This window comes from Ceratotherium simum, chromosome 8, assembly GCF_057802395.1.
Source record: "Ceratotherium simum simum isolate JZ-2026a chromosome 8, ASM5780239v1, whole genome shotgun sequence".
Taxonomy (NCBI): Eukaryota; Metazoa; Chordata; class Mammalia; order Perissodactyla; family Rhinocerotidae; genus Ceratotherium; species Ceratotherium simum.
In genome coordinates, this window is record NC_141907.1 from 67,844,187 (window position 1) to 67,871,795 (window position 27,609).

The following is a 27,609-nucleotide window of genomic DNA, read 5'->3' on the forward strand; positions in this document are numbered from 1 at the left end:
TATACAGCTAAGACTAACACAAAATTTTTTGTATTTAATCACCTTTGCCTTCTTTTATTTTTCCCGCTATCATTTATTATAAGGAAAGATACTCAAATTTGGAGTCGGAGAAATAGGCACTGACAGATTATTCAGTTAATAACTGGTCTGTGTGAGACAAGAACTACACAGACAAAACAATAGAAAATACAAAAGAGTGTAATGTAAAATGGTGTGGTACGGTCTGTAATTGCTAATGGAGCACGGAGGACATACAGATCAACGTAAGAGGCTGTAGTCCCAGAAAACAATGGAGGAGGTGAGACATGTTGCAGTGGAAGCAGCAATCACTTTGGAATCAAGCAGTCCTGGTTATAAATTCTGCACCTCCACTTATTAGTGTATAACATTTGTCAAGTTTATTTTCCCATCTACGAAATAAAAATAACAAAGCTTTCCAGGATTCTGAGGGTTACCTGGAGTGAGGGGTGTCAAGCAGCTACATAGCCTCTACCTCGAATGTTAGTTCTGTATTCTGTCGTAATCAACGCCACCTCCTACCTCCCTCCTCAAACTCAATGGTTAGGATTTAGCAACGCAAGTGGCAGGACATGAGCAAAAGCTTGGAAGCGGGAAGGTCTGTGGCCTGTGCAAGGAACGTGAGAAAGCTGAATGATGCACAGGCTTTGTTGGGGATCAGTAGGTGAGTCCAGTTTATGAGGAGCCTAGTATGAGAAAACATCCTTGTGGTTAAATGATTGGTAGTACTGTGGGGCACCTCTGGAAAGAAGAAGGGAGTGAGATGGGGTACCCAAACCTGCATGGATTTTGGGAAACAAAGAATCTCCAAAAAAGGAGAAAATTTCCCAGTTTATTCTACAAAGTTAGCATAATTCTGATAGCAAAACCCAAGGCAAACAGTACCAAAAAAGAGGGGAGGAAATTCTTCTGTTCTCACTCTTTGTTACAAAGACAAAATTGAGTATTAACATATCAAATCCAGTAATGTGGTAAGAAAAATTCACACCACCACAAAGTATGGTTTATTCCAAGAATGGTGGTTTAACATTAAGAAATCTGCGCGTATAATTTATTAAATTAAAGGAGAAAAGCCAAATGATATTCTCTAGGGATGCACTGTATAACATTCAACAGTCATTTCTGAATCTTAAAAATTCTTAGTAAACTAGAAACAAAAGAACATTTCCTTAATTGGATCAAGATAATCATCAGAAAACAACAGTAACATCATATATTAGAGTGAAATGGCAGAAGTATTCACATTAAAGTCTGGGACCCAACAAGGATGCAGGGCTGTAACAGCTATTATTTAATATTTTTCAGGGTGTCCAACTAAATGCAATTAAATGAGAAAAAAAGAAAGAAGAGGTTTAAATACTGGAAAGAAGAGACTAAATGGTCCTTATTAAAAATAATCACAAAAGAGCTCAGTGTTGTGGTTAATTGCTCTGGAGCCAGACTGCCTGGTCCCAAATTCCGGCCCTGCCACTTAATAGCTTGTTTGACTTAATAGCAAGTTACTTTCCTCTTGTGTCTCAGTTTCCTCAGCTGTAAGTTGGGAATAGTGTACACATCATAAGGTGGTTGTGAAGATTAATGAGGTAATATGTGTAAAGCATTTAGACTAGTGCCTGGTGTATGGTAAGCACTCAATGACTGAAGACTATTAATAATCACAGCTACAATACCGTCTAAAATATAATCTAATCTTTTACTTTTTCAAAGAAAGTATTTTAGCTTCTAAGAGCCACTTCTATTCAAAACATCTGTGTTTCAAAAGAGACTCTTTGCTTTACATTTGCATTATGGCTTTTCCAGATGAACTAAAAAAACATTTATTCAGCAAATATTTGAGGATCATCTACTGGATCCCAAGCACCGTGCAAGGCACTAGGAATAAAGTGGTGAACAGGACAGAGCAACTCTATCCAACAGAACTTTCTGCAGTGGTGGAACTGTTCTATAGCCACACTATACAGTACAGTAGGCATTGATACAGTAGCCACTAGCCACATGTGGCTATTAAGCAACTAAAATGTGGCTAAGGAATGGAATTTTTCATTTTGTCATTAAGTTGTTTTTTGTGTGTGTGTGTGAGGAAGATCAGCCCTGAGCTAACATCCGATGCCAATCATCCTCTTTTTTGCTGAGGAAGATCGGCCCTGGGCTAACATCCATGCCCATCTTCCTCTACTTTATATGTGGGATGACTGCCACAGCATGGCTTGATAAGCGGTGCATCGGTGTGCGCCCGGGATCCAAACCTGCAAACCCCGGACTGCCAAAGCGGAGCTCGTGCACTTAACTGCTAAGCCACCGGGCAGGCCCCTATTAATTTCAGTTTAAATAGCCACATGTGGCTGATGACTACAGTACTGGATGGCACAGTTCTAGAGGAAGTGACAGACAATAAACAAGTAGAAAAAAAAAATAAAGCTTTTTAAATAAAGGAAGTTTCTGAGGAAAATATCAATACAAAAAATGAAAAGATAGTGGTATAGAGGTATGAGTTGGGTAGAACTATCAATGGACAAAACAAAATGTATTACTGGGTACCTGCTGCGTGCCAGGCATACTACTAGGTAAGAAGTATACACCATGGGCCAGCCCCGTGGCTTAGCGGTTGAGTGCGTGCGCTCTGCTGCTGGCGGCCCGGGTTCGGATCCCGGGTGCGCACCAACACACCATTTGTCCGGCCATGAGGCCGCGTCCCACATACAGCAACTAGAAGGATGTGCAACTATGACATACAACTATCTACTGGGGCTTTGGGGAAAAAAAGGAGGATTGGCAATAGATGTTACCTCAGAGCCGGTCTTCCTCAGCAAAAAGAGGAGGATTAGCATGGATGTTAGCTCAGGGCTGATCTCCCTCACAAAAAAAAAAAGAAGTATACACCAGTTAATAAAAGTTTCTTAAACTAGGTTAGTTTCCAAAAGATTATTCAGAAGTTCCTTTGTTCATGAGTCCATTTGTCATAAGTCCAGGATGTCTCTATATAAGCAACCAACTTGTATAAATCTATATAAGTGTAATTCTCACCTTTATTTCTTTTTCATTATCATATAACTCTTTTTATAACAGATCCATAATCCCTTATCAACAATTTCAAAATCCAAAATGTTTTGAAAACTGAAAGGTTTCTGGAAGCTTATGACAAATTCATTTAGCAGGAAAACCTCACCCACTATGACATAAGGTGTTAATAGTCTTTGTAACATTCAGTGTGAATATCCATATATGTGAGTGCATAAATATCAGTGTGTTTGGTTATTGGGTTTGATTAAGGCCTAACAGGTTGGAAGGAACTTTCTGGGTGATAGGAATGTTTTTAACCTTGATTGTGGTAGTGGTTGCATGAGGGTATACAATGGCCTAATCTCAGTGGGTACGCTTAAAATGGATATGTTTTATTACATGTAAATTATACTCCATTAAAATTGGTTTTAAAAGAAAAAACTGAGAGTTTTAAAAATTGTTTGTGCATATTCTTTTCTTTCTTTTTTTTTGCTGAGGAAGATTCACCCTGAGCTAACATCCACTGCCAATCTTCCTCTTTTTTTTCTTATGTGAGCCACCACCACAGCACGGCCAGTGACAGATGAGCAGTGTAGGTCCGTCCCCAGGAACCAAACCAGGGCCACCAAAGTGGAGCGCACCCAACTTAACCACTATGCCACCAGGGCTGGCCCTGCATGTTCTTTTCTAAAATCCAAAATATCCTCTATTCTAAAACACATTGGTACCCAAGGGTATGGAAAAAAGAAATGTAGATTGGTATCACTTTGAAGACATTCCATGTTTTTTCACTTATGGTACATGATGTGATTAATAATGTCATACCATCTAAAAAAATAAAATCAACCACCAAAACCATCTGTTGGTGGCAGGTAGAGTTCATTTACTTTTCCTCCGGCAATAAGATTTCTTTGCCTCTATAATAGTTGTTTTTGTTTTTCTAATTAAAAGGATAGAGGTGGAGGATCCTCTGTAATGTTCTGACGTACTCGTTCCCCTGCTAGGAGTATAACCGTCCCTGTGGTTAGGAGTGGGGTTTCTCCTTAAAGGAAGTAGGTATTGCCAATGTCATTCATCCTCAGAAGAGGCACATCTTGAGACAGGATATGGGAACTTGAAAGAAGGGCCCACACTGAGAAAGGGAAGTGCTTCCCCTCTCTCAGCCTGGCTCATTTGGACCTGGCGCAAAGAGTTTAATATGTTTAAAGGAATATGCCCATCTTTCCACCTAATAGAAAGAAGAAAACGTCTGCCTCTAGAGATACTGGAAACTAGGTAGAGTTTTGCTTATTTTTTTAATTACAAAATATCTTAAAATTCTTCATGGCTTATAACCACAAGCATTTGTTTTTCTCCTGAATTGGCTGGGTTCACTGATCTAGGCTGGGCTCAGATAGGCCAGGGTGGAAAGCAGGCTTATGGTTGGGTTCCCATCTGGTTCCATATATCTTCATTCTGGGGCCCAAGCCGATAGGGCATTAGCTACCTGGGGCATGCTCTTCTTCTGATGGATCCCAGGAACACAACAGGAATGACTGGAAACATGATGTCCTCTCTAAGGCTACTCCTCCCCCTCAACCAAGTGGCACACTGTCACATCTGCCTGCATTTCATTGGCCAAAATAAGTCATATGGTCAAGCCTAACATCCATGAGACGGAGGAAATATATTCTTTCTACTCTAGTAAGAGGTACTGCAAAAGTACATGAAAAGGGTGTAGATGTATACTTCTAGTACAGAGAGGAAATAAAGAATTGGGAGTGATGATCCAAACTCCCACAAGAGGTACCTATGAAGATGCTTTGCACATGGGCCTGAAGAGTTGTAGCATGGTAGGAGACTGGAATACTTTAATACCTTATAATCTCCATGAAAACAACCCATTTTTTTGACATAGACAAATGACTCTTCGGTCTTTTGTAAATTGCGATACCCACACAGCATTAACCTCCTTATTCCAATCAAAGTGCTGTTCTTTGTTCCTCCAATGTAAAAATTCTGGAGCTGGCACTGGCCTGAGGCCTGTGAACACACAAAGATACCCACAAAGCTATCCACTATGTAGTTGTAACTTACTATGTGTAGTAACTAGGCTGCTTTCTGCTGCAAATTAGAGAAAACCCAAGTGAAAGTACCTTATATATCTCATAACTGTCTTTATATCTAGAAAATAAATAGTAGAAATAGGTTTTTCCACATGTATATAGAACCTTATTATAATATTTTTTTATGTCTGGCTTCTGTCACTCAGGATAATGTTTATGAGACTCATTGATGTTATTGCGTGTATCTGTAGTTTTTTCCATTTTAATGCTGAGTGGTATTCTATTGAGTGAATATACAACACTTTGTTTATCCATTTTCCTTTGATGATGGACATTTGTGTTGTTTTCACTTGAGGCTATCATAAATAAAGCAGCTACAACATTTTTACACAAGTAAACACAAGAAAATCATGATTTTTAAAAAACAACATTGAATATATATTGAAGAAGAATGATTGAATCTTGCTAAGTAGCCTGAAAAGTGGAAAAGATATCTCAAAACACAGAGCAAAAAATATAGAGAGAAATTATGATGAAAAAGTCAAGTCACTTTAAAGATAAATCCCAGAGACCTGATATAGGACTATTTTGCCTTCCAGAAGAAGAGACAGGAACAGATAAAAAAAAAAAAGAGATAATAATTAAACAGATAATAATAGGAATTTTCCTGACCTAAAGATAGACTAGTAGGGCCGGCCCTGTGGCTTAGCGGTTAAGTGCGCGCGCTCCGCTGCTGGTAGCCCAGGTTTGGATCCCGGGCGCGCACCGACGCACCGCTTGTCCGGCCATGCTGAGGCCGCGTCCCATATACAGCAACTAGAAGGATGTGCAACTATGACATACAACTATCTACTGGGGCTTTGGGGGAAAAATAAACAAATAAAATTATAAAAAAAAAAAAAAAAAGATAGACTAGCATCTGTATATGAAAGGGATCACTGAGTTTCAGGCAAGATCAATGAGAAAAGATACACCTAGGCATATCCTAGGAAAATTTCTGTAAAAAGAAGATCTTAAAAACTTCTAGGTGGAAAGAACAAGTTCAAAAAGAAGAAAAACAAGAAGAACAAGGTTGAGGATGATGAGGTGAAGAAGAAAGATGTGGAAAGACATGAAGACCAACCAAACGAGAACAAACACAGGCTATTTATTCAGAGCTTGCTATACCAAGGGAGTTGGCCAGCATGGCTTGCATATGACAATGACTCAAAGGCAGGCAGAGGAATGGGAATGCTTTCTAGTGGAAAAAAGGGAATTCAGGTATGCCCTGATGGAAGGCTATTGGCATGGGGAAGCTGTTGGCAGGCTAACTATAAGTGGGGCATCCTGTATGACTGGTTATGAGAGCATATCTGGTTTTCTCCAATTGATCCTAAGTTAGAAGTGGGGGCAAAAATTAGGGAAGCTGTCAGTTATTGATCAAGTACTGGCCGTTTGGGGCTGATTGCTATAGGAGTTGTTATTTGGCTTTCTGGGATGGTTGCTGCAGGTGGTGAATTGGTTTCCTGGACTTGTTGCTGCAGATTGTCAGTCAGAGTTTTATGTTTATATAAAAATAAATGGTCTGGCTATTGTCCTCATATCAAGAGAGAGAAGATGAAGAGAAGAGTAATTTGTGGTCAGTAATTTACTTTGAATTTATACATAATGTAAGTGAATAATAACAATGTAACTAGGAATTATAACACAAGTGGTAAATTAAAGATTCCTAAAATAGAAGAAACATACTGCAAAGGGAAACCAAATACTTGCTGAAGTGGAGCAAAGTACCAATCTATCTCAATGAAACCTAGGAATTAGGTGGGGGTGGAGGGTGCAGAAGTAAATATGTTTCACTTATTTGAAGTAAAGGGTCAAGAGTGTGGAAGCAAACATATTCTAAGAGTCTCATTTATTGAGGTGTGATATAGAGGCAGTGAGGGGCTAAAGTGTCTAGAAGGGAGGAAATGGCTAAAAACTTGTTCTCATATAATATTAGAGAAAAAATGATAACAAATGTCAGAGAAGGGAAGATAATCACTAATTAAATTGAAAAGAGGATGATATATATATATATTAAGGCTTAATACACTTTTCACACTAGTTAAATAGAAAAGAAAATGATAGAGGACATGACAGAACAACACAATAAGAATTAGAAACAGAATGAGTGGCAGAGCTCAAGAAAGAATTAGAAATAAAAATACCATTTTAGAAATGAAGACTAAACTAGAAGGAAACCAGGAGTAAATGAAAATGACAGATAACGCCTTAAGAGAAATAGGGAAAAGGAGGAAATTTTTAAAAATAAAAAAGATGTGAAAGAAGAAATTAAAGATTTTGAGAAAAGGTGACTAATATTAAAGCTAGGTAAAGAAGACCTAACATATAGATAATAGTAGTTTCTGAAGAAAGAAACCAAAGGAATAGAACAAGTACAAAATAATTATAACGAAAGATAATGCTGTTGAAAAAAAATTGAAACTACATATTGAAAGAGCACACTGTGTACCTGAGAATGACCAACACCAACACAGAGTTTAGTAGAATGAGCAATTTTAGATGAAAAAAAAATTAGGGGGCATCTAGGCAAAAAGAGTAGGTGACTTCTAAGGGAAAGAAAATTAGACTCTCATGAGATAGCTTTCAACAATGTTTTATGCCACAGAAAATGGAGTACAGTACCTAAGATTCTCAAGAAAAGTGAGTCAAGATTTATTATCTCTAACAAAACGAATTTTCAAATATAAACGGCACAAGATGTTACCAAGATGCAGTGACATGCAAGAGTATGGTTTCCATGAGCTCGTCCTGAGAAACCTGTTGAAGAAGTAGCTTCAGACATCCAAACTGACTAGAGATATAAGAGCTCATGGTGAGCATGAAACATATATTACTTATAGAACTAAGACTAAATGAGGATTAAAAGGAAGACAGTATAGTTTGTAATGCCACATGTGCTCACAATATAGATATGGTACAATTATAAAAAATGAGAGGAAATGGGGAGAGAAATAGCAGGAAAACATTGAACTCTTTTCAGCAATCACATTGAGGGTGGTAGTATTAGTATTGTTATTCTGAGGCTGTTGTGTGTATAATGTGGGATGAATGAAATGAATAATTGTGGAATATTCTGATTCTATAATCCCCTATGTAATTATGAACCAGGATTCTGGATGTGGAAGTAAGGAGATACAGATGTAATATAGAAGAGGTTAAGTAAAACTACCTAAATTGGAAGTGTCAGTATGAACTCATGAGTTACTTATACATATTTTACCCTTTCCTAGTTCTGTCCTATGAAAAGGTCCCAAAATGACCAATACAGTATCAATGAGCATCCACAGCACTCAGACTGTTATCTATAAATATCATTTCTAAAAGGAATTAAAGGAACAAGGGCTTCTTGGAGAACTGGCTAATCCTGGGTCTAGGCTGGGAAACACACAAAATGACTCTAGAACAATTTTGTCACACACCACTAGCAATATGTGGAATAAATGTAGAATAAGGATTAATGCTCAGAAAAGAGCAGGATATATACCATCACCTATGCTCTTGTTTCTTCTATAACGAGGTGTATTTGAGCTGGGTACATGAGACATAGAGTAAGATGCATCACAAAAAGGACCCCGGGATAATTTCCTTGGCATATTTGCAGGGAAACTGTGAGGGGGTAGAAACCATCTAGTTGATTATGTAGAAACGGGAGTTTCCTGGACAGGGATATGGCTTCATTAGACAAGAGTTTAATGAGAAGAGCTCATGTACCAGTGGTGTGGACACCTGGACATTAGAGCAGTGCTACACAAACTTTAACGTGCAAGAATTACTAGAGGGATTTTGATAACATGACAATTTTGACTCAGTAGGTAGGGGCTAGGACACAAGGTTTTGCATAGTGTTAAAAAACTAGGATTTGTGCACTTCCCTTGAGTTAATTCAGATGTGCCTAGCTAACTTCTTGCTAAGCAACTGAAAAGAGGGAGGGAATAAGCTTCCAGTGCCATCCAGGTTTGTTTTCCCTCACTGCTGTTGACCTTAAACAAACAGACAGTCAGTTATTTCTCCAACAAAAATGAGTTTATTCGAGATCAGTAAAGAATTGCAATTCAGAGTCTGTAGTGCAAGTCCCCAGCAGCAAAGGGAGGAGAAACTCTTATAGATGGAAAGAGGAAGCTGGGAGGGCTATTGTAAACAAAGAGTTTGAAGTGTAGTGGCTTTTCATTGGCTGAGTTGTGACAGACTCTCATTGGCTGAGTTTCTGGCTGGTCAAGAAGTCTTTCTTCTTCCTGTTTGGCTCTGCTATCAATGTAGGGCATGAGATCTCCCCCTTTTGGCCTCCCAACTCCATTTTAATGAAGTGTCTGTTTATTAATTTCCACATTTTCCCTTTTTGATCAAGATCTTTCTCTGAAAGCATTGCTGATCAAGAGTCAGCTTTTCCTGGTTTCAGCAGCCTTTTGTCCCTTGGTGCCAGAAGGGACCTTTCCTGGGTATTGTGTCCCACGTCGAAGGGAAAGTACACAGATTGGAAACCTATTGTGACCATACTTGAGTAACAAGGAGGAGAAAAAGGGAGAACTCTCAGGCACTTTTCTTTCTTCTAAAGTCCACATGTTATCAAGATCATAGGCACTGGAGATCATCTGAAGCATCATGTCATCATCAAAGGTTTGGCAGACAAACTTCCAACAGGCCTGGTCCTGACATCGTGGGAAAGCTGTCTTATCAGATGTCGTCACCTGCAATTCTGAGAAATCTTTACTTTTAAGTCACCAGATGATGTGCAGGTCCACTCGGGGTTTGGTGCTTTCTTTAGGGGTGTCACGTGAATCGAAGAGTCTATTCATTGGAGGTTTATGGCACAAGGGTTAGTTAACAGTACCTGATAGAGGCCTTTCCAGCAAGGTTGAAGAGAGTCTTTCCAGAGGTTTCTTTTCCAATAGAAGAAATCTCCAGGTTACAGGTGTGATGCTTAAGGCCTTCATCTCCCTGGAGCGCACTGTGAAAAGACTGCTCTACCAAAACACGGTTATTTATTTATTTACTTATTTATTTTTGAGGGAGATTAGCCCTGAGGTAACATCTGTTGCCAATCCTCCTCTTTTTTGCTGAGGAAGATTGGCCCTGAGCTAACATCCATGCCCATCTTCCTCTACTTTATATGGGGTGCTGCCACAGCATGGCTTGATAAGCGGTGCTTAGGTCCACACCCAGGATCCAAACCTGTGAACCCTGGGCCGCTTAAGCAGAGCGTGCGAACTTAACTGCTACGCCACCAGGCCAGGCCCAAAACATGATTATTTTTAATGGAAGCACTTGGCCTTTGCAATATTAGCATGTATCTCCTTTTATCAACTGTGGGTCAAAAGAGGCAGGAGCCAAGTGCACTGGGTGTCCTGTGACTATCTCAAAGGGTGAGAGTTTACGAGTTCCAAAGGGGGTGGATCTGAGATTTAGAAGGACCAATGGCAGTGCTTTTGGCCAAGGTATCTGGAGGGTCTCTACAAATTTTGCCATTTGAGCCTTAATGATGCTCTTAGTGCATTCGACTAAACCAGAGGATTGAGGGTGGTAAGTGCAGGGAAAGTGTTGTAAATCCAGCCAAACAGGGCAGACTTGTTGAAGTACCCGACCAGTAAAATGGGTTCCTAAATCACTATGAAGTTCTAGAGGAGCTCCCCAGGTAGGGATAATCTTTTCCAAAAGGACTTTAGCCACAGAAGAGGCAGTAGCCTGTCTGCAAGGGAAGGCTTCAGTCCAGTAAGAAAACATACAGACCATGACTAAAACATACTTACATCCATGACATGCGGGAAGCTGTACGAAATCCATTTGCCAAAATAGGCAGTTTAAAAGGTCCCAGAGCAGTACCAGCAGGCTCCCCTGAGTTGTATTTTGGACAAGTGGGACAGGCGAGGTGGGCACTTTTTGCACCCTTGTTGATATTTCCCCACCAACATTGATTCACAAATGGCATCATTTTGTCAGTAGACTAACAGTTAAATGCATGTGTAGTGGTCAGGAGTGGGAATTTTAGAGTCTCTGGCAGGACTGGTTGTTATTTTGTCTGAACCAGAGCTTTCTCTTTTTATAAAACAATTGTTTAATTTCCAATCTTGTTTTTCCTTTTCTGAGGCCAGTTGTTGGGCTTCTCTAGTCAGTTTTTCTAAGTTATCATTTGGAGAAATATCCCTTTGGACCATGACAGAGGCTTGACTGCTGTTGGTTCCTTTCAGGGCTGCATTCCTTGCAGAAATATCAGCAAGGTGATTTCCTTTAGCTTCCAGAGAGTCAAGTTTAGAATGCCCCGGGATCTTAATAATAGCTTAAGTGGCAGGTAAAAGTATAGCCTCCAATAATTCCTGAACACAGGGGCCATTTTTAATTTTATTTCCGCTAGAAGTAAGGAAGCCACGTTGCTTCCACAACATTCTGAAATCATGAGCTACTCTAGAAGCGTATCTACTATCAGGGTAAATATTGGCAGTTCTGCCCTTGGTTAAAGTACAAGCCTGTGTAAGAAGATATAATTCAGCCTGTTTGTCAAACTAGCCATAGGTAAAGGTGTTGCCTCAACAATATCAAAAGGAGTTGCAATAGCATACCAGGTGAAGTATTTGCCTTTGTCACTCTTTAAATCAGAACCATCAGTAAACCATGAGAAGTCAGCGTTTCCCAGCGGGGCTTCCTGCAGATCATCGTGAGGAGTCAGGAGGTGATCTGTCAGCATTAAGCAGCCGTGAGGTACTGTGTCGGTAATGGGGGGGAGAGGAGTAGCGGGGTTAAGGTTACCACAATGTAAGAGTTATGTGAGGAGCAGTTAACAATAGGATTTCACAGGAGGTGAGGTGGCTGACTGAAAAATGTTGAGTCTGATGAGCATTCAGGAGGGCTTCCACTGCAGGAAGTACAAAAATGGCTCAAGGGGATCCCACAACGATTTTCTCAGTGGCTTTAAGCCAAAAACGTTTAAGGCAAGGGGGGTATCCCCATACCACAGGGTCCAGTTGCTGGCTATAATACCCTGTGGTTCGATGGGTGTCCCCATGTTATTGGCTGAGTACCCCAAGGACATTCCCTTCCTTTTCATATACAAAAAGGAAAAAGAAAATCTGACAATTGAGAGGTCCAAGGGCAGGTGGGTTCATTAAACTCTCCCTTAAGGCCCTTAAGGCTACGTCGTCTGGTTCTTCCCATAAAATTGGGTCAGAGTTGTTGTTCTTTAGTCAAACATACAGAGAGAAATTTCGAATCCAATTTTGGCAATAATCCACTAGCCCGAGAAAACCTTGCAGTTGGTGCTTAGTTTTGGGTTTGGGGAAACTTAGGACACCATGAAGCTTATCTGGATCTAGGTGTAGCCTTTCTTCTGATATAAGATGCCCTAAATATCAAACCCGGGTTTGGGTAAACTGCAATTTCTCCTTGGTGACCTTATAGCCCTTTAAGGCTAAAAGCTTTAGCAAGTGGATGCTGTCTTCCTCTGAGAAGACTTTGGAGGGAGAGCGAAGAAGCAAATCATTCACATATTGCAACAAAGTAGAACCCCTAGGGAACTTTATATCATCCAGATCAGCCTTCAAGATTTGTGAGAAATAAGAAGGACTCTCAGTAAAACCCTGAGGCATTACTGTCCAGGTGAATTGTTTTCCTTCCCAAGTGAAGGCAGAAAGATGTTGGCTAGCTTCATCAACCGGAGTGATAAAGAATGTACTACATACATTAATTACTGTAAAGAATTTGCTTCCAGTGGGAACGGCTGTTAGTAGCATAGGAGGGTTAAGAACAACAGCATGTCTAGGGATAACAACGTTGTTTATTGTTCGAAGGTCCCAGACAAAGCTCCACCCTTGGCCCTTGGGTTTTCTCACAGGTAAAACGGGAGAGTTACAGGGACTAGTGAAGGGATAATGAGGCCTTGAGCCTTGTAACCCTTTACTATGGACTTTATACCTTGAGAGGCTTCTGTACTTACAGGGTATTGATTAAGTCTGGAGAGAGGTTTTGGGGGATCTATTTGAATCTTGATGGGAGGTGCGCTGTGAATTTTACTAATGTCAGTTGGAGATTTTGCCCATAAGGAGGATGGTAACTGATTCAATAGAGACAAATGGACAGTTTCCAGAATTAGCTCCAGTACCATCAGAGGAAGGAGCAAATAAAACATGACAAAGGGTCATTTAATTCACCTGCACAACTGTTTTAATAACTACTGTCAAATTCTAGAATTATTTCCCCTTTTTGAGAGAAAGAAATTCTGGCATGATGCTTTTCCAAGATGTCTCGGCCTAATAAGTGAATAGGGGTGGAGGAACTAGGGAGAAAAGGGTGTGTGTCTCTCAAAGGACCTAAACAAAAGGGAACAGGTTCAGAGACAGAAACTTTTTGAGGTTTATTAGAAATTCCCACTACTTGAACTGTCTTAGTACTCCGAGGCAGGGCTGCGTTATAGTAGTGGGTTGAGCGCAAGAGTATGGCTCCAGTGTCAATTAGGACAGAAAGAGATTCATCCCCAATCTGGAGAAATGCTTCTCCAAGCCAATTAAGAGGGAGGATTAGGAAGAGCCTCTGTAGTTCCTCGGAGTCCCATAATTGAGAACTTGGAGGACATTGGAAAGGCTGGTTAGAGGCCTGAAGGCGCCTGAAGTGTTTAAATTAGTAACAATCACTTTTCCAATGTTCTAGCTCTTTGCAATAATAGTAGAAAGTAGGGGGTTTTTGGTTTCGTTAGGGGCCTTCATTTGCTGGAGTTGAAGATTGGAATTTTAGCAGTCTTTGTTTTAGGTGACTCATCTGGAGTGTGAGAGAGCTGGTTTGTCAGATTAACTAAACCTGGAATGGATGGTTTCCCATTTCATCCTGGTCATTTTACTAGAAGGGAAAGGTCCCAGTTCAGTCCACTAATAAACATAGAGTTAAAAGCTACCCAGGGGGAATCAACATCTGAAAGATGACCAGAATTTTCTTTAAAAAAAACAATCTGAAGTCGATTATAATAGTCATGAACAGGTTGATCGAGTTTTTATGCACAAGCCTGAATTTTGTTCCAATCAACAGGGAAAGCCCTAGGAATTGCCAGATGAAGTCATCTAGCAATTGCCTGAGCCTCATCATTCAACAGGTCAGTGGGGATGGTTTCCTGGTTGTAATTCTAGAGACCTGTCAAGATTTTCCCAATTAGTGGTTTTCATCCAAAGCTGGGACTGGCCTTCACCGACAAGCATATGAACTAGCTGATACAAGTCAGAGAAACCAGGTCTATAAGTTTGAATGACTATATTAAATTCCTTAGCAAATCTGCGAGGATCTTTAGTTACTTTGTGAAAATGTTTGACTGTGGCTCACAGTTCAGCCTTAGCCCAGGGAGTATAAGAAATTAAGGGTTTAGGGCTGGCCCCGTGGCTTAGCGGTTAAGTGTGTACGCTTCGCTGCTGGCGGCCCGGGTTCGGATACTGGGCGCGCACCGACGCACCACTTCTCCGGCCATGCTGAGGCTGCGTCCCACATACAGCAACTAGAAGGATGTGCAGCTATGACATACAACTATCTACTGGGGCTTTGGGGGAAAAAAAAAAAAAGAAATTAAGGGTTTAGCCTTTGGATCCTCAAAAAGCTTAATTTTAAAGGGACAGGTTCGTACAGGTTCAGAGAATGAGGGAGTGGAGAGAGATTCAGGGAAAAGGGGAAGTTTGGCAAGAGAGTTAGTATAGGGGAACTGACGGTATGGAGGAGGCATAGACGGTACAGAAGGGAAGGAGGAAGATGCCATTGGAAGTGGGGCCTGAGCAGGAGGAGCCGGGGGAGAAACATGATGGCACTGGAGGCAGAGCCCGAGACATAGAAGCCAGGGAAGAGCAACATGAGGCGTTGAAAGCCATTTTACCTTTCTTTAATCGTTTGTTCGCCTCAGTTAATCTGAAAATTTTATTTTGTAAAGAGGCAATTTTAGACCCCTAACAACATTTGGAAGCCTCAAAATACCAATCGAAATAAACATTCCATTCAGTTTTGGAAATTACAGAGCTATGGCTGTCCAATTTAGTTTTAAGAAAAGTAAGTCTGGGGAGTTCAAAAGTCTCCCACAATGGCCATTGGTGTCCTAAATTACTTTTGGTTAAATTGGCCCATTTAGTTAGAAATGTGCATGAGGAATGACTGCGGTTTCTAAACAGAAAATCAGCTGGGGTCCCTGTAGGGGTGGATGCCCTCAAAATATCAGATGACTGAGATCCTATTTCTTAGAGGTTTTCCTCTAGAGCAAAGTGATAATTCTCAAACAGCCTAAATAGCTCAAACAGCTTGTAACTCAAAGGGCCTGAACAGCTCCAACAGCCTGCAGGCTTAATACCAGCCAGTCCCTGTAGAACAGTCCAGTTTCATTATGGCGGATGGAAGGTCGAGAACTCACTTCCAATGAACAGTCCAGTTCCCAAGGGAATCGGAGCCAAGGTTGATCAACAGTTCCAGGGGACAGTCTGTTCCCAAGGGAGTCAGGCTGCAGGCTGGACAGCACAGTCCCAGTGAAACAGTCTGAAAGTTGGGCTGAAGGCTAGCACAGTTTCAAGTCTGGGAACAGTCCAGTTCCAAAAGGTTAGCGCAGTTCCAAGGAACAGCCTGATTCAGAGTCAGGGAGAAGTGCCCCCCGAGTACTCGCAGACAAACAAGGCCTTAAGTAGAAAACGACGAAGCCTTAAAATCTCAAATAAAGCCTGGAGAGCCTCAAATGCAAAGAGGGAGGAAGCTCGTATCCAGGAGAAAAGACTTACCCTCAAACCCCAGGGTCAGCGAGAAAATCATCGAGTTCCATGGGCTCTGTTGTGTGTACTGCACCAGTTTGCTCACCAGCCTCAGAGTCGTTGGGGGTCTTCTCTGGATCTCCATAGGGGCCACCAAAATGTTGGCCTTAAACAAATAGATAGCTAGTTATTTCTCCAGCAAAAATGGGTTTATTTGGGATCAGCAAACGATTGCAATTTGAAGTCTGCAACCATGGCAAGCCACGTGCAAGTCCCCAGCAGCAAGGGAGGAGAAACTCTTTTATAGAGGGGAAGGGGAAGTTGGGAAGGCTATTGTAAACAAAGAGTTTGAGGTGTAGTGGGTCTTCACTGGCTGAGTTTTGACGGACTCTCATTGCTGAGCTTCTGGCTAGTCAAGAAGAGGCAGTCTGGGCCGGCCCCGTGGCTTAGTGGTTAAGTGTGCGCGCTCCACTACTGGCGGCCCGGGTTCGGATCCCAGGCGCGCACCGACGCACTGCTTCTCCGGCCATGCTGAGGCCGTGGCCCACATACAGCAACTAGAAGGATGTGCAACTATGACATACAACTATCTAGTGGGGGGCTTTGGGGAAAAAAAAAAAAAGGAGGAGGGGGCCGGCCCAGTGGCGCAAGCGGTTAAGTGCGCGCACTCCACTGCGGCGGCCCGGGGTTCGCTGGTTCGGATCCCGGGCGCGCACCGACGCACTGCTTGGCAAGCCATGCTGTGGCGGCGTCCCATATAAAGTGGAGGAAGATGGGCATGGATGTTAGCCCAGGGCCGTCTTCCTCAGCAAAAAAAGAGGAGGATTGGCGGATGTTAGCACAGGGCTGATCTCCTCATAAAAAAAAAAAAAGGAGGAGGATTGGCAATGGATGTTAGCTCAGAGCCGGTCTTCCTCAGCAAAAAAAGAGGAGGATTAGCACGGATGTTAGCTCAGGGCTGATCTTTCTCACAAAAAAAAAGAAGAGGCAGTCTTTCTTCTTCTTTTGGGTTCTGCTATCCGGGTAAGGCATGAGAGCTTCCCCTTGCGGCCTCCCAACTCCATTTTAATGAGGTTTTTGTTTATTAATGTTCACACTGCTATAAGTAAAACCTAAAAATATGTAGTAGTCTCTTCGAAGTTGGGCAGGAGTAATGAGCAGTCTGGAAAGGGGAGGCCTTGTCATGTCAAAAAATTCAGTAAAATTGCGGCCTACAATAACTAGGATGGCAGACAACCTCCCTTCCTAGCTTGTAGCTCTAGTGGAGATATTTAGAAACAGCCAGTTTGTGTGTGTGGCTGCTTCTTTTTTGCTTTCAGCAAGGTATTACAAGTAAAGTTTGAAGTCAGGGTAAAAAGGGAATAGAATGTTCCAGAAATTCTGGGGCTTCACTAAGTTGAAAAAGCCAACTGTTTATTACCCCTAAATAGCAGAAGAAAAGACTTAGCTTAGAGAATTCTCGTAGCCCATTAAGACTTTTTGGCAAATGCACATAAACAGAAAACAAAGATAAGCTGAAGCAAAAATCAAATGAATAGAGTTCTCTTCTCATTTAAACCTATTGTTTTAGATGATTTCAAAGCTTCCATCACTAAAAGGAGGATGTTAAGAATGGACTGAGTATGGAAGCCGGAAAATAGGGCAAGTTTAATAACTACTAGAAAGAACTTTGGGTGTGGTTACTGGCACCAGAAACTGTCTGGAAGCAGCAGAGGTTACTGAATACTCAGTGGAATTATATATATATTGAAAAACCTGGCCTACAAAAGCCCTCAATTGCTCAAGTCCTGAGGCATTTCCCCAAAGAGGGAATACTCTTCAACATCCAGTTAACTTGTATGCAGAGGGCAAAGCTTGGGCCCACAAAATACAACGGACAATGGAGATCCTCTCAGAGAGCAGAACTAGGGTCTAACCAAGGAACTTACTCCACTACGAGGATAGTGAGTATTCATAATTCCTGCCCAGGATTCCACCATTGCTATAGACCAGTAACTGCTGTATGTTTCCCATTTTTATTTTTTCTGAGTTTTACCTGGGGTTATCCTACTCCTGCTCCACTCTTGTTTTGTATGACACGTATGGGCATGGAGCAGATAATTTGTTTTGTAGTGTATATGTCTCTGCACCATAAACAACCATATCCTAACCTGATGGAGAGGATTGTGCCTTATCAGACATCCTGGAATTTGAGCTAATATAGAAACTAAATGGGAAACTGAATTCTCTTTCTTAGAGGGTGCGAGCGTTCTACTGTAAGAAGGAAACACAGATATTTAGGTGGTCAGAGGGACAGATTGTAGTAGAGAGTGTTGACTGTTCCTCTAAAACCATCCTTTCCTTTTTCCTGGGCACAAGACTGCCAACTGGAAACTAAATTTCCAGTCTCACTGTTGCTAGCCATGGTCATGTGACTAAGTTCTTGCCAATAGAGTGAGATCTGAATTGATGTGGGCACTCCACATTACTTTCTTAAAAGGACTTCCTTATTCTGGGCTTCTTTCCTCTTCTCAATAGAGGGAACATGCTAATTATCACATATCAAGCTGGTAAAATTAGAACGTTTGACGTTCTTTGTAGGCAAGGCTGTAGAAAATTGCACTCCTACATATCGCTGGTAGGAAGGCAAAAAAGTACCATCCCTATAAAGTGCAATTTGGCAGTATCTATCAAGATTGTAAGCACATCTACCCTTTGACTCTCTTCTTGGAATGTATTCTACCTATACACATATAAAATGATGGATGTACAAGGTTATTCATTGTAGCATTGACTAAAAACTATTTAAGTGTCTAGTTTAAGGATTAAATAAGCTATGCATTCCCTCATTATGTAATACTCTCCAGTTCTAAAAAAGAATGAGGAAGCTTTGTAGACTTATGGTAAGATCTTAGGAAAAGTGAAAAAATCAAGGGCAGACTAATGATATGGTGTGCTATCTTTTGTGAAAGCAAGAAAGGATAAAAATGTACTTTTATTTGCTTATATTTGCAGAAAGAAATTCTATACGGATATATGAATAATGAACATAATTACATATAAACGTAGGGTGACCATATACTTTTTCATCCAAATCAAAGTGTTTCTAGAGTGGAAGGGCGTGTTATTAATAATTACCCCAGGACAACAGATGGAAAATGCCACTGTCCTGGACAAACTGGGATATATGATCAACTTATACAAAAGGTACAGAGTGGGAGGGGGAATGGGGTCATTTTTTACCGTATTTTACAAAAGTGTCGGTCTTTGGTGAATTGGAACAAAAACAGCTCGTTCTTTACCACAGGTAGTTTAAGGACTGCCTTAAAGAACGAGGATCGGTAAACTATAGACGTGACACACGGAACTTAATGAAAACGCGATAGTTTTGCATACCCGACACTTACCGGAGTTGCACAAGCGACACACTCCCTTGAAGTTCATCCTCCAATCCGAAGTGGGAGCGTGCGAGCCCCAGCCTGTGGGAGAGACCTGCTCGGGCCTCGGACTCGAGGAGTGGAGCTTCGCGTCACTCAACCCTGGGGGCGGACCCAGCGCAGGCTCCCACCGCGGCGCTCTGGCCCACAGAGACGCTACTCTGTGGCATCTCGAGTTCCCTCTGGCTGCACTCTGGAGGACTACACTCGTTTTCTTTCTGGCAGTGGGAGGCCCTGCAACCTCGGCTGAGCTGGAGGAAAGATGGCGGCAGCCGTGCGACAGGATTTGGCCCAGCTCATGAATTCGAGCGGCTCTCATAAAGATCTGGCGGGCAAGTGAGTACTTCTCAGGGGCATGGGAGGTGGGGAGGGAAACCACAGACTTGTTCTCCTGGGGTTGATGGCGGCTTTCGCATGTGAGGCTAGGCGCTGGCCTGACGACCAAGGGGGCGGGCCTGAGGTCGGTTATGGAGGCAAATGTTGGGAGCAGCAGAAGGCTGAAGGGGACCTTGTGCAGGGATCCCTCGGGGCCCTAGACCTAGGGTGACTGTCAGCTCGTTCAGTCCTTGAGAGCATCCTTACTGGTCTCGTAAAATTCTGGAAGCGCGGTCTGAGGGACGACTGCTCCCACGGCCTTCTCAGCCTTCTCTGGTGCCTCTTCCCATCGCTCTCTGGCCTCTCACACCGAATTCTCGCCTCTCTTTGGACTTTTTTTTTTTCCTTTTTGATTGAGGGAAATTTATATTCTGGGCCTTGATGCAGAGTTTTGCGGGGAGATGGCTTTTTGAGGCTGGTGGGGGCTGAGGAGGTATGGCCGCTATCACGTCCAGAACCCCTCGGACCGTCTTCTGTGGGTCATTGTTTTGGGTACTCTCTCTCCGCCGCCAGCTCTGAAAAAGGGCACATAGGCAGAATGTCTTCATAACGTGGGTCAGGATGTCTAGAGTAGTAATGTTTGCAGGAATCTGGATTGTTTAGGAATTTTGTCGGAATTTGTGTAGAAAGCTTAGGTCCACTCCAAGTTAAAATTTGTGACATGTCCCTCTCCTCAAGCAGTTATTCAGCAGTGTTAATCGTAGGTATTGTCCGTTTTTTCTTTGTAGATTTCACTATACTGTTCTTTTGTAATGAACGTGCATTCTGTTTAAAGTATGCTTCTCAAATTGATCCTAATATTTACATCCTGACAGCTGAGATCACTTTGATCTGTATTGATGGGATACACCTGCTCTAACCGGGCTGTTGGAACCTTGACTGTGTTTTATGTAGGCTGTGCTGCCTTTTCTGTGGTGGTGAATGTAATCTACTTTTATCAGTGGGAAATTTAGCTGTGTATCTTAGGCTTAACTATTTTGTGCTGCAATTTCTCCCTCAGGAAAATGGGGATAATTATAGGACTTATTCTTGTCTGAGAACGAAATGAGTATGTGTGTGTGTATACACTTGTGTTATATCACTTAGAACAGTACCCAACACTTAGAAAGTGTCACAAAATTGTTGTTATTATTACCCAGCTAGTAAATATATATTGACTTATTCCATGGGTTGGAAATAAGTTGAATATGTCTTCATGGCTTAATCTTTTTTGCATGTAATTTTTATAGAATGGATGAAAGTAAAACTAGCTTATATTTTCCCACATGCTTGCTTGCTTTTTTGTTTGTTGAAGAAAAATAAGTGCGTTAGTTATCAGAAGAGATAGTTTTTCAAGTATTTGCAGAATTCTGAAACTTAAGCTAAGCATTTACTTCAACTCTGAATTGCAGATAAACAGTAGTACCTATCTTATAGAGTGCTTCAGTTATTTATTGTTGTGTAACAAACTAAAAACTTAGTGTAAAACAACTGTTATTTCTCAGGATTCTTTGGGCTCTTTTGCTGGTCTAGTCTGGGCTCCCTCATGCAGGTGCAGTCAGCTGGCAGCTCAGCTGGGGCTGGTAGGGTAAAATAGACGCAGATGCACATCCGGCTGTTGGCTGGGTCTCACACTCTCTCCACGTGGTCTCTCATTCAGTAGTTTAGCTGAGGCTTCCTTACAGGGCCATAGGAGTGTTCCTGGAGGGTAAGAGTGAGAGCTGAAAGTCTGTTAAGGCCAGCCTTGGAAGTCTTGCAACATCAGTTCCCTGATACTGGTCAAAGTAAGTCACAAGCCCAGCCCAGATTCAAGGGGAGGGGAAATGGAGTCTACCTCTGTGGGAGCAGTGGCCAGGTTATGTTGCAGAAGGGCATGGTCAGAGGGAGGCATGATTCATTGGAGTCCGTTACTGTCACAATCTACTCCATGGGGTTATTGAGAATGTTAAATGAAATAATGTGCTTGATAACTGATAGCCAGTGTTTTGTGAGAAAAGTCTTGGCCTTGCCTGGTCCTATCTGGGCAAGAATGTGTCAGGGTATTTCTTTTCGTAACAAAACAGTTCTGCCAGCTAGTGCTTTATGAGAGAAACACTCTTGAAATATATCAGTAGTTTTAGGGTTTATGTTAGGAGCTGAGTAACAGGATTCCATATTAAGGAATCATGGAGAAAATTCTTTTCTAAAATATTGATACTCTGTGTTCCCTGCAGTTAGCAGGATATCTATAACAGAGTAGTTATTCAATAAATGTTGGTTAAATCAATGAATAGCTAGAAATGTGCAGAGCTTATATTTGAACACAGGTTTGTCTACTCTAAAAAGCTCATTTTTAACCTTACCAGCCTATACTGCTGCTGTTGCCAAAACTTCAATTAGAAATGCTTTCCTATAACTATGAATTAACACAACAGTCTAAAATCGATATAAGAAATTGGCCATATGAGAAGCATATTTGCAGATTTTATAAACTGCTTTTGTACCTATTATGCATTGTGTTCATCATCTCATATAACGCTTTAGAAGAGGAGAGTCTTGAGAGGGAGCATTTGAGTAGATAGATAGCTGTTGTGATAGCCTGTCTTATTGAATTAGCTAAAACCTACTTGGTTCTTCGAAACTCAGTTCAGATGTTATTTCTTCCAAAAAGCCTTCTCGGAACAACCACCAGTACACGCTCGTGCTCACCCCACACGGGACCTGGGTAGTTGCTCTTCCTGTGCCTACTGGCATCCTATATTTCCCTCTACTATAGCGCTCAACTGTTTTCTTTACTTGTCTGCTTCTCCAACTAGAATGTGATCTCTTTGAGGGCAGGTATGAGGTCATGGATTATAGGTCTTTGTTGAGTTAATCCTACAGAAATAGGACCTTTTTTTTCTTATCTTTTTTTTCCCGGTTCTGGGATATGGAGGATCCCCAGAGGAGCATAGTGGGCCTTTGGAGTATAAACGTTTCATTTTACAGGAAGCTGTTAGCCTGGAGAAAGGAAAGTAATGGGAGACCTTTTAGCTGCCTTTGACTATTAGAAAAGCTGTTTTTCAGACAAGAAAATAGACTACTCTGCCTTACAGAGGTAGACTTTGGATTAGAACTTTGTAATAATAGAGTGGAGTAGAACTGTCAAAAAATAGAGGATACACACACACACACACAACCAACCAACCAACGGAGGATATACTGTATAACTTCATAGGCCCCTTCTAACTCAGATTCTCTGGTTCTCTGTTGTTATTCCCACACACAACACTTTTAGGGGTTTTCATCTCAAGAGTGAAGTTCCCTAACATCTGGTGTTCACTGTGCGCCAAGCACAACTTTACCTACATTTTTTAATCCTTAACAAGTAATATTGTTTACGTTATATATGAAAAAACTGAGGTATAGAGGTGAAATACCTTGCTCCAAGGTCACGTAGCTAGTGGCAGAGACAGAATACAGCCTGTGAGCTTGGCTCATAGCCCTTAACTCTAATCGACCTTTTGGCCTTTTTCACCAAACTGGACTGCATTTCAGATAGTGATTTTTTGCTTAGAGTGCCTGCCTTTCCCTACTCTTTGCCACTTCACACTGAGTTGAAGTATTTAGAATGCTTCAAGATCGACCTCATTAGTAAATTATTTCTTTCTCCTAAAAACTATATTAGCACCTACCTGTTTTTAAGATTTTGTCTTTAATTTTCTGCAGCTTCATTATCATGTATCTATGTGAATTTTTTACTTTTCTATGTCGGTTAGCTTTTGCTGTGAAATAAACCACCCCAAAACTTAGTGGCTTAAAACAGCAATTATTTATTTAGCTTGCAGTTCTGTTGGTTGGCAGTCTGGGCTGGGCCCAGCTGGATGGTTCTTCTCCTCTCCGCATGGTCTTTGTTCCACAGGGGCTCCCACGTGTCAGCTCTGCTTCTGTGTCGGCTGGGGCAGTAGAGGTGACTGGGCTGCATATTCCATTATCTAATAGGTTAGCCTGGGCTTGTTCATGTGGCAAAAGCAGGGTTCCAAGGGATAAAATGCATACAGGGCCTCTTGAGGTCTAGATTCGGAACAGGCACTTCACTTCTACTGCGTTCTGTTGGTCAAAACAAGCCTAGATTGGGGCCGGCCGGTGGCGTAGTGGTTAAGTTTGTGTGCTCCACTTTGGTGGCCTGGGGTTTGCAGGTTCGGATCCCGGGCATGGACCTATGCACCACTTATCAAGCCATGCTGTGGCAGGCATCCCACGTATAAAGTAGAGGAAGATGGGCACGGATGTTAGCCCAGGGCCAATCTTCCTCAGCAAAAAAGAGGAGGATTGGCAACAGATGTTAGCTCAGGGCTAATCTTCCTCACCAAAAAAAAAAAAAAAAAAAGCCCAGATCAAAGGGTGGGGAAATAAACTCTACCTCTTGATGTGAAGAGCTATAAAGTCTCATTGCAAAGGGGCATAGATACAATGGGTGAAAGAATTGTGGCCTCTTTGTAAATGCTCTACTGTGTTATCCTGGTTGAGCTTCCTTGTGTTTTTTAAATTAGTGAATTGGATCCTTTCATTGTCCTGGGAAGCGTTTCTTGAATTAATGAATTGGCTTCTCATTGTCCTGAGAAGTTTTCAGCTATATCTCTTTAAATGTTGCCTCTGTCCCGCCTGTTCTATTTTCTCCCCTGGGACTCCAGTGAAACCCTCTTTAGGCCCCCTTACTGTGTCTCTTACCCTGTCTTCTGTACTTACCCATTTCAATGCTTTATTCCGGATAGGTTCTTCTAACCTGCTTTATAGTTTATCTGTTCTTTTTTTTTTTTATTAAATTTTTTTATTTATTTTCCCCCAAAGCACCAGTAGATAGTTGTATGTCGTAGTTGCACAGCCTTCTAGTTGCTGTATGTGGGACGCGGCCTCAGCATGGCCGGAGAAGCGGTGCGTCGGTGCGTGCCTGGGATCCGAACCCGGGCCGCCAGCAGCGGAGCGCGTGCACTTAACCGCTAAGCCATGGGGCTGGCCCAGTTTATCTGTTCTTCAAGTGCGTCTAATCTGCTAAGAACTCCATTGAATTTTTAAGTTTGGTTATAATATTTTTTAGTTTTATAGTTTTTGGTGATTCTTTTTTCAAATGACACTTTTTATGATTACCAGTTTCTTTCTAAAAGTTAAAGCTTGTCTTTCTTTCCATAAACATGATTATCATAATTGTATCTGATGACTCCAGTATCTGGAGTCCCTGTTTGTTGCTATTGTCTGTTGCTTTTGTTCATTCTAGCTTATATTGTCATGTGCCTTTTAATCTTCATTTGTTAAGCAAATTATTTAAAAATGTATTTTTACAAACAATTGGAGGCCTAGGATGCTACCTTTCAGGGAGAATTTTCATTTCCTTCTGCCAGGCACCGAAAGGTGCTAGCAGTCTAGGACCAAGACTTCAGAATTTTTTGGTTTACCTGTGTGATCCTTGGAATAGAATTTGTAATCTTACTCCAAAGAGCTAGTGTTTCCTCCTTTGACAGGCAAAGAACTCAGATCCCTGTTATTCTAACTCTAATAGTTGGCTAGAAATTGCAACTTGCCTCTCAGTTTTTCCAGCAGATGGCAGAACGCCCCAAAACAGAGCCCACCCACTCCTCCCCACCAGAAGTCCTGCTCTACTTCTCAGCTGTCTTTCCACAGTTAGCAAATGCTTTCAGACAGAAGCTCTGCTTCACCTCTTTGTGCTCTTATTCTCACCTCTTTTCTGTTTCTTGTTAGGATTTTATGCTATTAAAATTTTTTTCTTTACATTTCTTTCAGCTTTTTATGTTTTTTTTTTTTTTTTTGAGGTAGGTTTGGTCCAATCACCCAGTTCACCATTACTGTAAGTGAAAAATCTATTAATACATGCCTATTCCACTTATTTTGATCTTAAATAGTGACTCTGCTACATTTTCATGTGTATATGTTTTATTTACCTCCAGATTCCTTTCAAGTGCCAAGAAATCAGAAATTGACATACTGAAGTTCATATACATAATAGATGCTCAATAAACATTTGTTGATGATAGTTGGATAGGATAGATGCAAGGTTCCTTAATTAATGAAATTTACTTTCCTCCATAATATTTTTTTTCTACTTTTTTCTTTTTTGAGGAAGATTGGCCCTGAGCTAACATCTGTTGCCAATCTTCCTCTTTTTCTTTTTCCTCCCCAAAGCCCCAGTACATAGTTATATGTCCTAGTTGTAGGTCCTTCTAGTTCTTCTATGTGGGACGCCGCCTCAGCATAGCTTGATGAGCAGTCAGTAGGTCTGTGCCCCGGATCCAAACTCGGGCCACTGAAGCGGAACGTGCAAACGTAACTGCTATGCAACCAGGCTGGACCCGTCCATAATATTTTTTAAGGAAGAAATAGTTGGTACTCGTCATGTTTTCCACATCAATCACTTTTCCATCTCTTCTACTGAGTGCGTATTGAGTGCTCAGTAAAAAGCTATTATTATTATTGATGAAGCCTTCTCTGACTAATCTGTTCATTTTGGTTTTATTCTCTTCTGAATTAAAATATTACCTCTTCACTTGTCATACCTCTTATATTGTTCAGTTTTATTGTAACTGAACAATATGTTTGTTTTTTTGTAATTTAATACTTGGTATATGTATATTTTTTTTTGGTGAGGAAGATGAGTCCTGAGCTAACATTTGTTGCCAGTCTGCCTCTTTTTGCTGAAGAAGATTGGCTCTGAGCTAACATCTGTGCCATCTTCCTCTATTTTGTATATGGGATGTTGCCACAGCATGGCTTAATGAGCAGTGTGTCTGTCCACGCCTGGGATTTGAACCTGCAAACCCCGGGCCACTGAAGCGGAGTGCAAGAACTTAACCACTATGCCACTAGGCTGGCCCCTTTATTTTTTTAATTTTTAATTTTTATTTTCCCAGCTATATTATAAGATCTTCAAAGACTAAGGTTATTTAAAATTTTTTTAGTATCATACACAGAATCTCATATACCATCTTAAAAAGCCTAGGTGCTCAATTAGCAGTTTTTGGATGATTTTATATGGCAGTATTAAAGGGCTATTTAAATCTCTGATTTAAAATAGATTCATTAGTTGTTACATATTATTATTGTGAAAAAGTAAGTTCCTGTTCTTAGATACTAAAATGTACATATTAGAGAAGGAGCAAGGCAGCGTCTGGCCCTAACTCTGTACCTTACTTTCCTAATCAGTGAAAGTCGAGAATTTGAGTAGGCAGTTTCTGAGGGAAGTTATATAATTTAATTAATATAAAACTTATCACTCTTTAGATTTTTTTTTTTTTTGTATTCCCAGTATACCTTATTTGATTGATAAGTTATGAAACTGTGTGTTAAAACTTAGGTTAATCAACAACTTTCTGTAAGTGAGACATTGTCATCTTTGAATATAATATTATTAGTATAAAATAATCTGTGGGGATATGGGATGTAGGGGTAAGAGGGCTTAGCCTTGATTTAATTGAATATGAAAAATAAGCTAATCAAAAAACGAAATAATAAACCATTGAATGTGTTAACTAAAAGCATGCCCAAGCAATAAAGTAAATGTGCAAATATAGATATGGAAAATATATGTGTATGTGTATGTCTATATATGTAGAGAGAGAGATTCTATATAAGTGAATTTTCAGATAACTGAATTTTATCCCTCAAATGTAGCAATTTAAAAATAACATTTTTGGGGCCGGCCCCATGGCTTAGCGGTGGAGGCACGCACTCCGCTGCTGGCGGCCGGGGTTCGGACCCCGGGCGCACACTGACGCACTGCTTTTCCTGCCATGCTGAGGCTGCATCCCACATACAGCAACTAGAAGAATGTGCAGCTATGACATACAACTATCTACTGGGGCTTTGGGGGAACAAATGAATAAATAAAAAATAAAAATTAAAAAAATAAAAATTTTTTTTATTTTAAAGCTTAACAATATTTCCTTGCTTAGAATAGTTCATCTCTTCTTTTGGAATTTGCTGTCTTTTTTGTCAGTATACCTGCTTTCTTACAAAGTCAGTTTGACTTTGCGGTTTCGAGAAATCGTATAACGTAGGTTGTGAGAATGTTGTATGAGTTGA

The 27,609-nt window shown here is 41.1% G+C and overlaps 2 protein-coding genes across 6 annotated transcripts in view; one reads left to right on the forward strand and one right to left on the reverse strand.

The window, feature by feature from the left end:
- The window catches only part of LIN54 (lin-54 DREAM MuvB core complex component), an 88,018-nt gene extending 68,784 nt beyond the window's left edge, over nt 1–19,234 (reverse strand). Inside the window, exons 1-2 of one of the 3 annotated variants that reach the window (XM_087434516.1) lie at nt 19,174–19,234; nt 15,818–15,953 (exon numbers count right to left, since the gene is read on the reverse strand). In XM_087434516.1, coding sequence (XP_087290642.1) covers nt 15,818–15,932 — 115 coding nt within the window. In that variant the 5' untranslated portion in view covers nt 15,933–15,953; nt 19,174–19,234. The remainder of the gene's footprint in view (nt 1–15,817; nt 15,954–19,173) is intronic. The other 2 variants (XM_087434513.1, XM_087434515.1) reach the window with 2 other exon arrangements.
- Nucleotides 19,235–19,383: 149 nt separating this feature from the next.
- Nucleotides 19,384–27,609, forward strand: part of COPS4 (COP9 signalosome subunit 4) — a 39,270-nt gene continuing 31,044 nt past the window's right edge. The window contains exon 1 of one of the 3 annotated variants that reach the window (XM_004430899.3): nt 19,384–19,539. In XM_004430899.3, the coding sequence (XP_004430956.1) occupies nt 19,466–19,539 (74 nt within the window). In that variant the 5' untranslated portion in view covers nt 19,384–19,465. The remainder of the gene's footprint in view (nt 19,540–27,609) is intronic. The other 2 variants (XM_087434518.1, XM_004430898.3) reach the window with 2 other exon arrangements.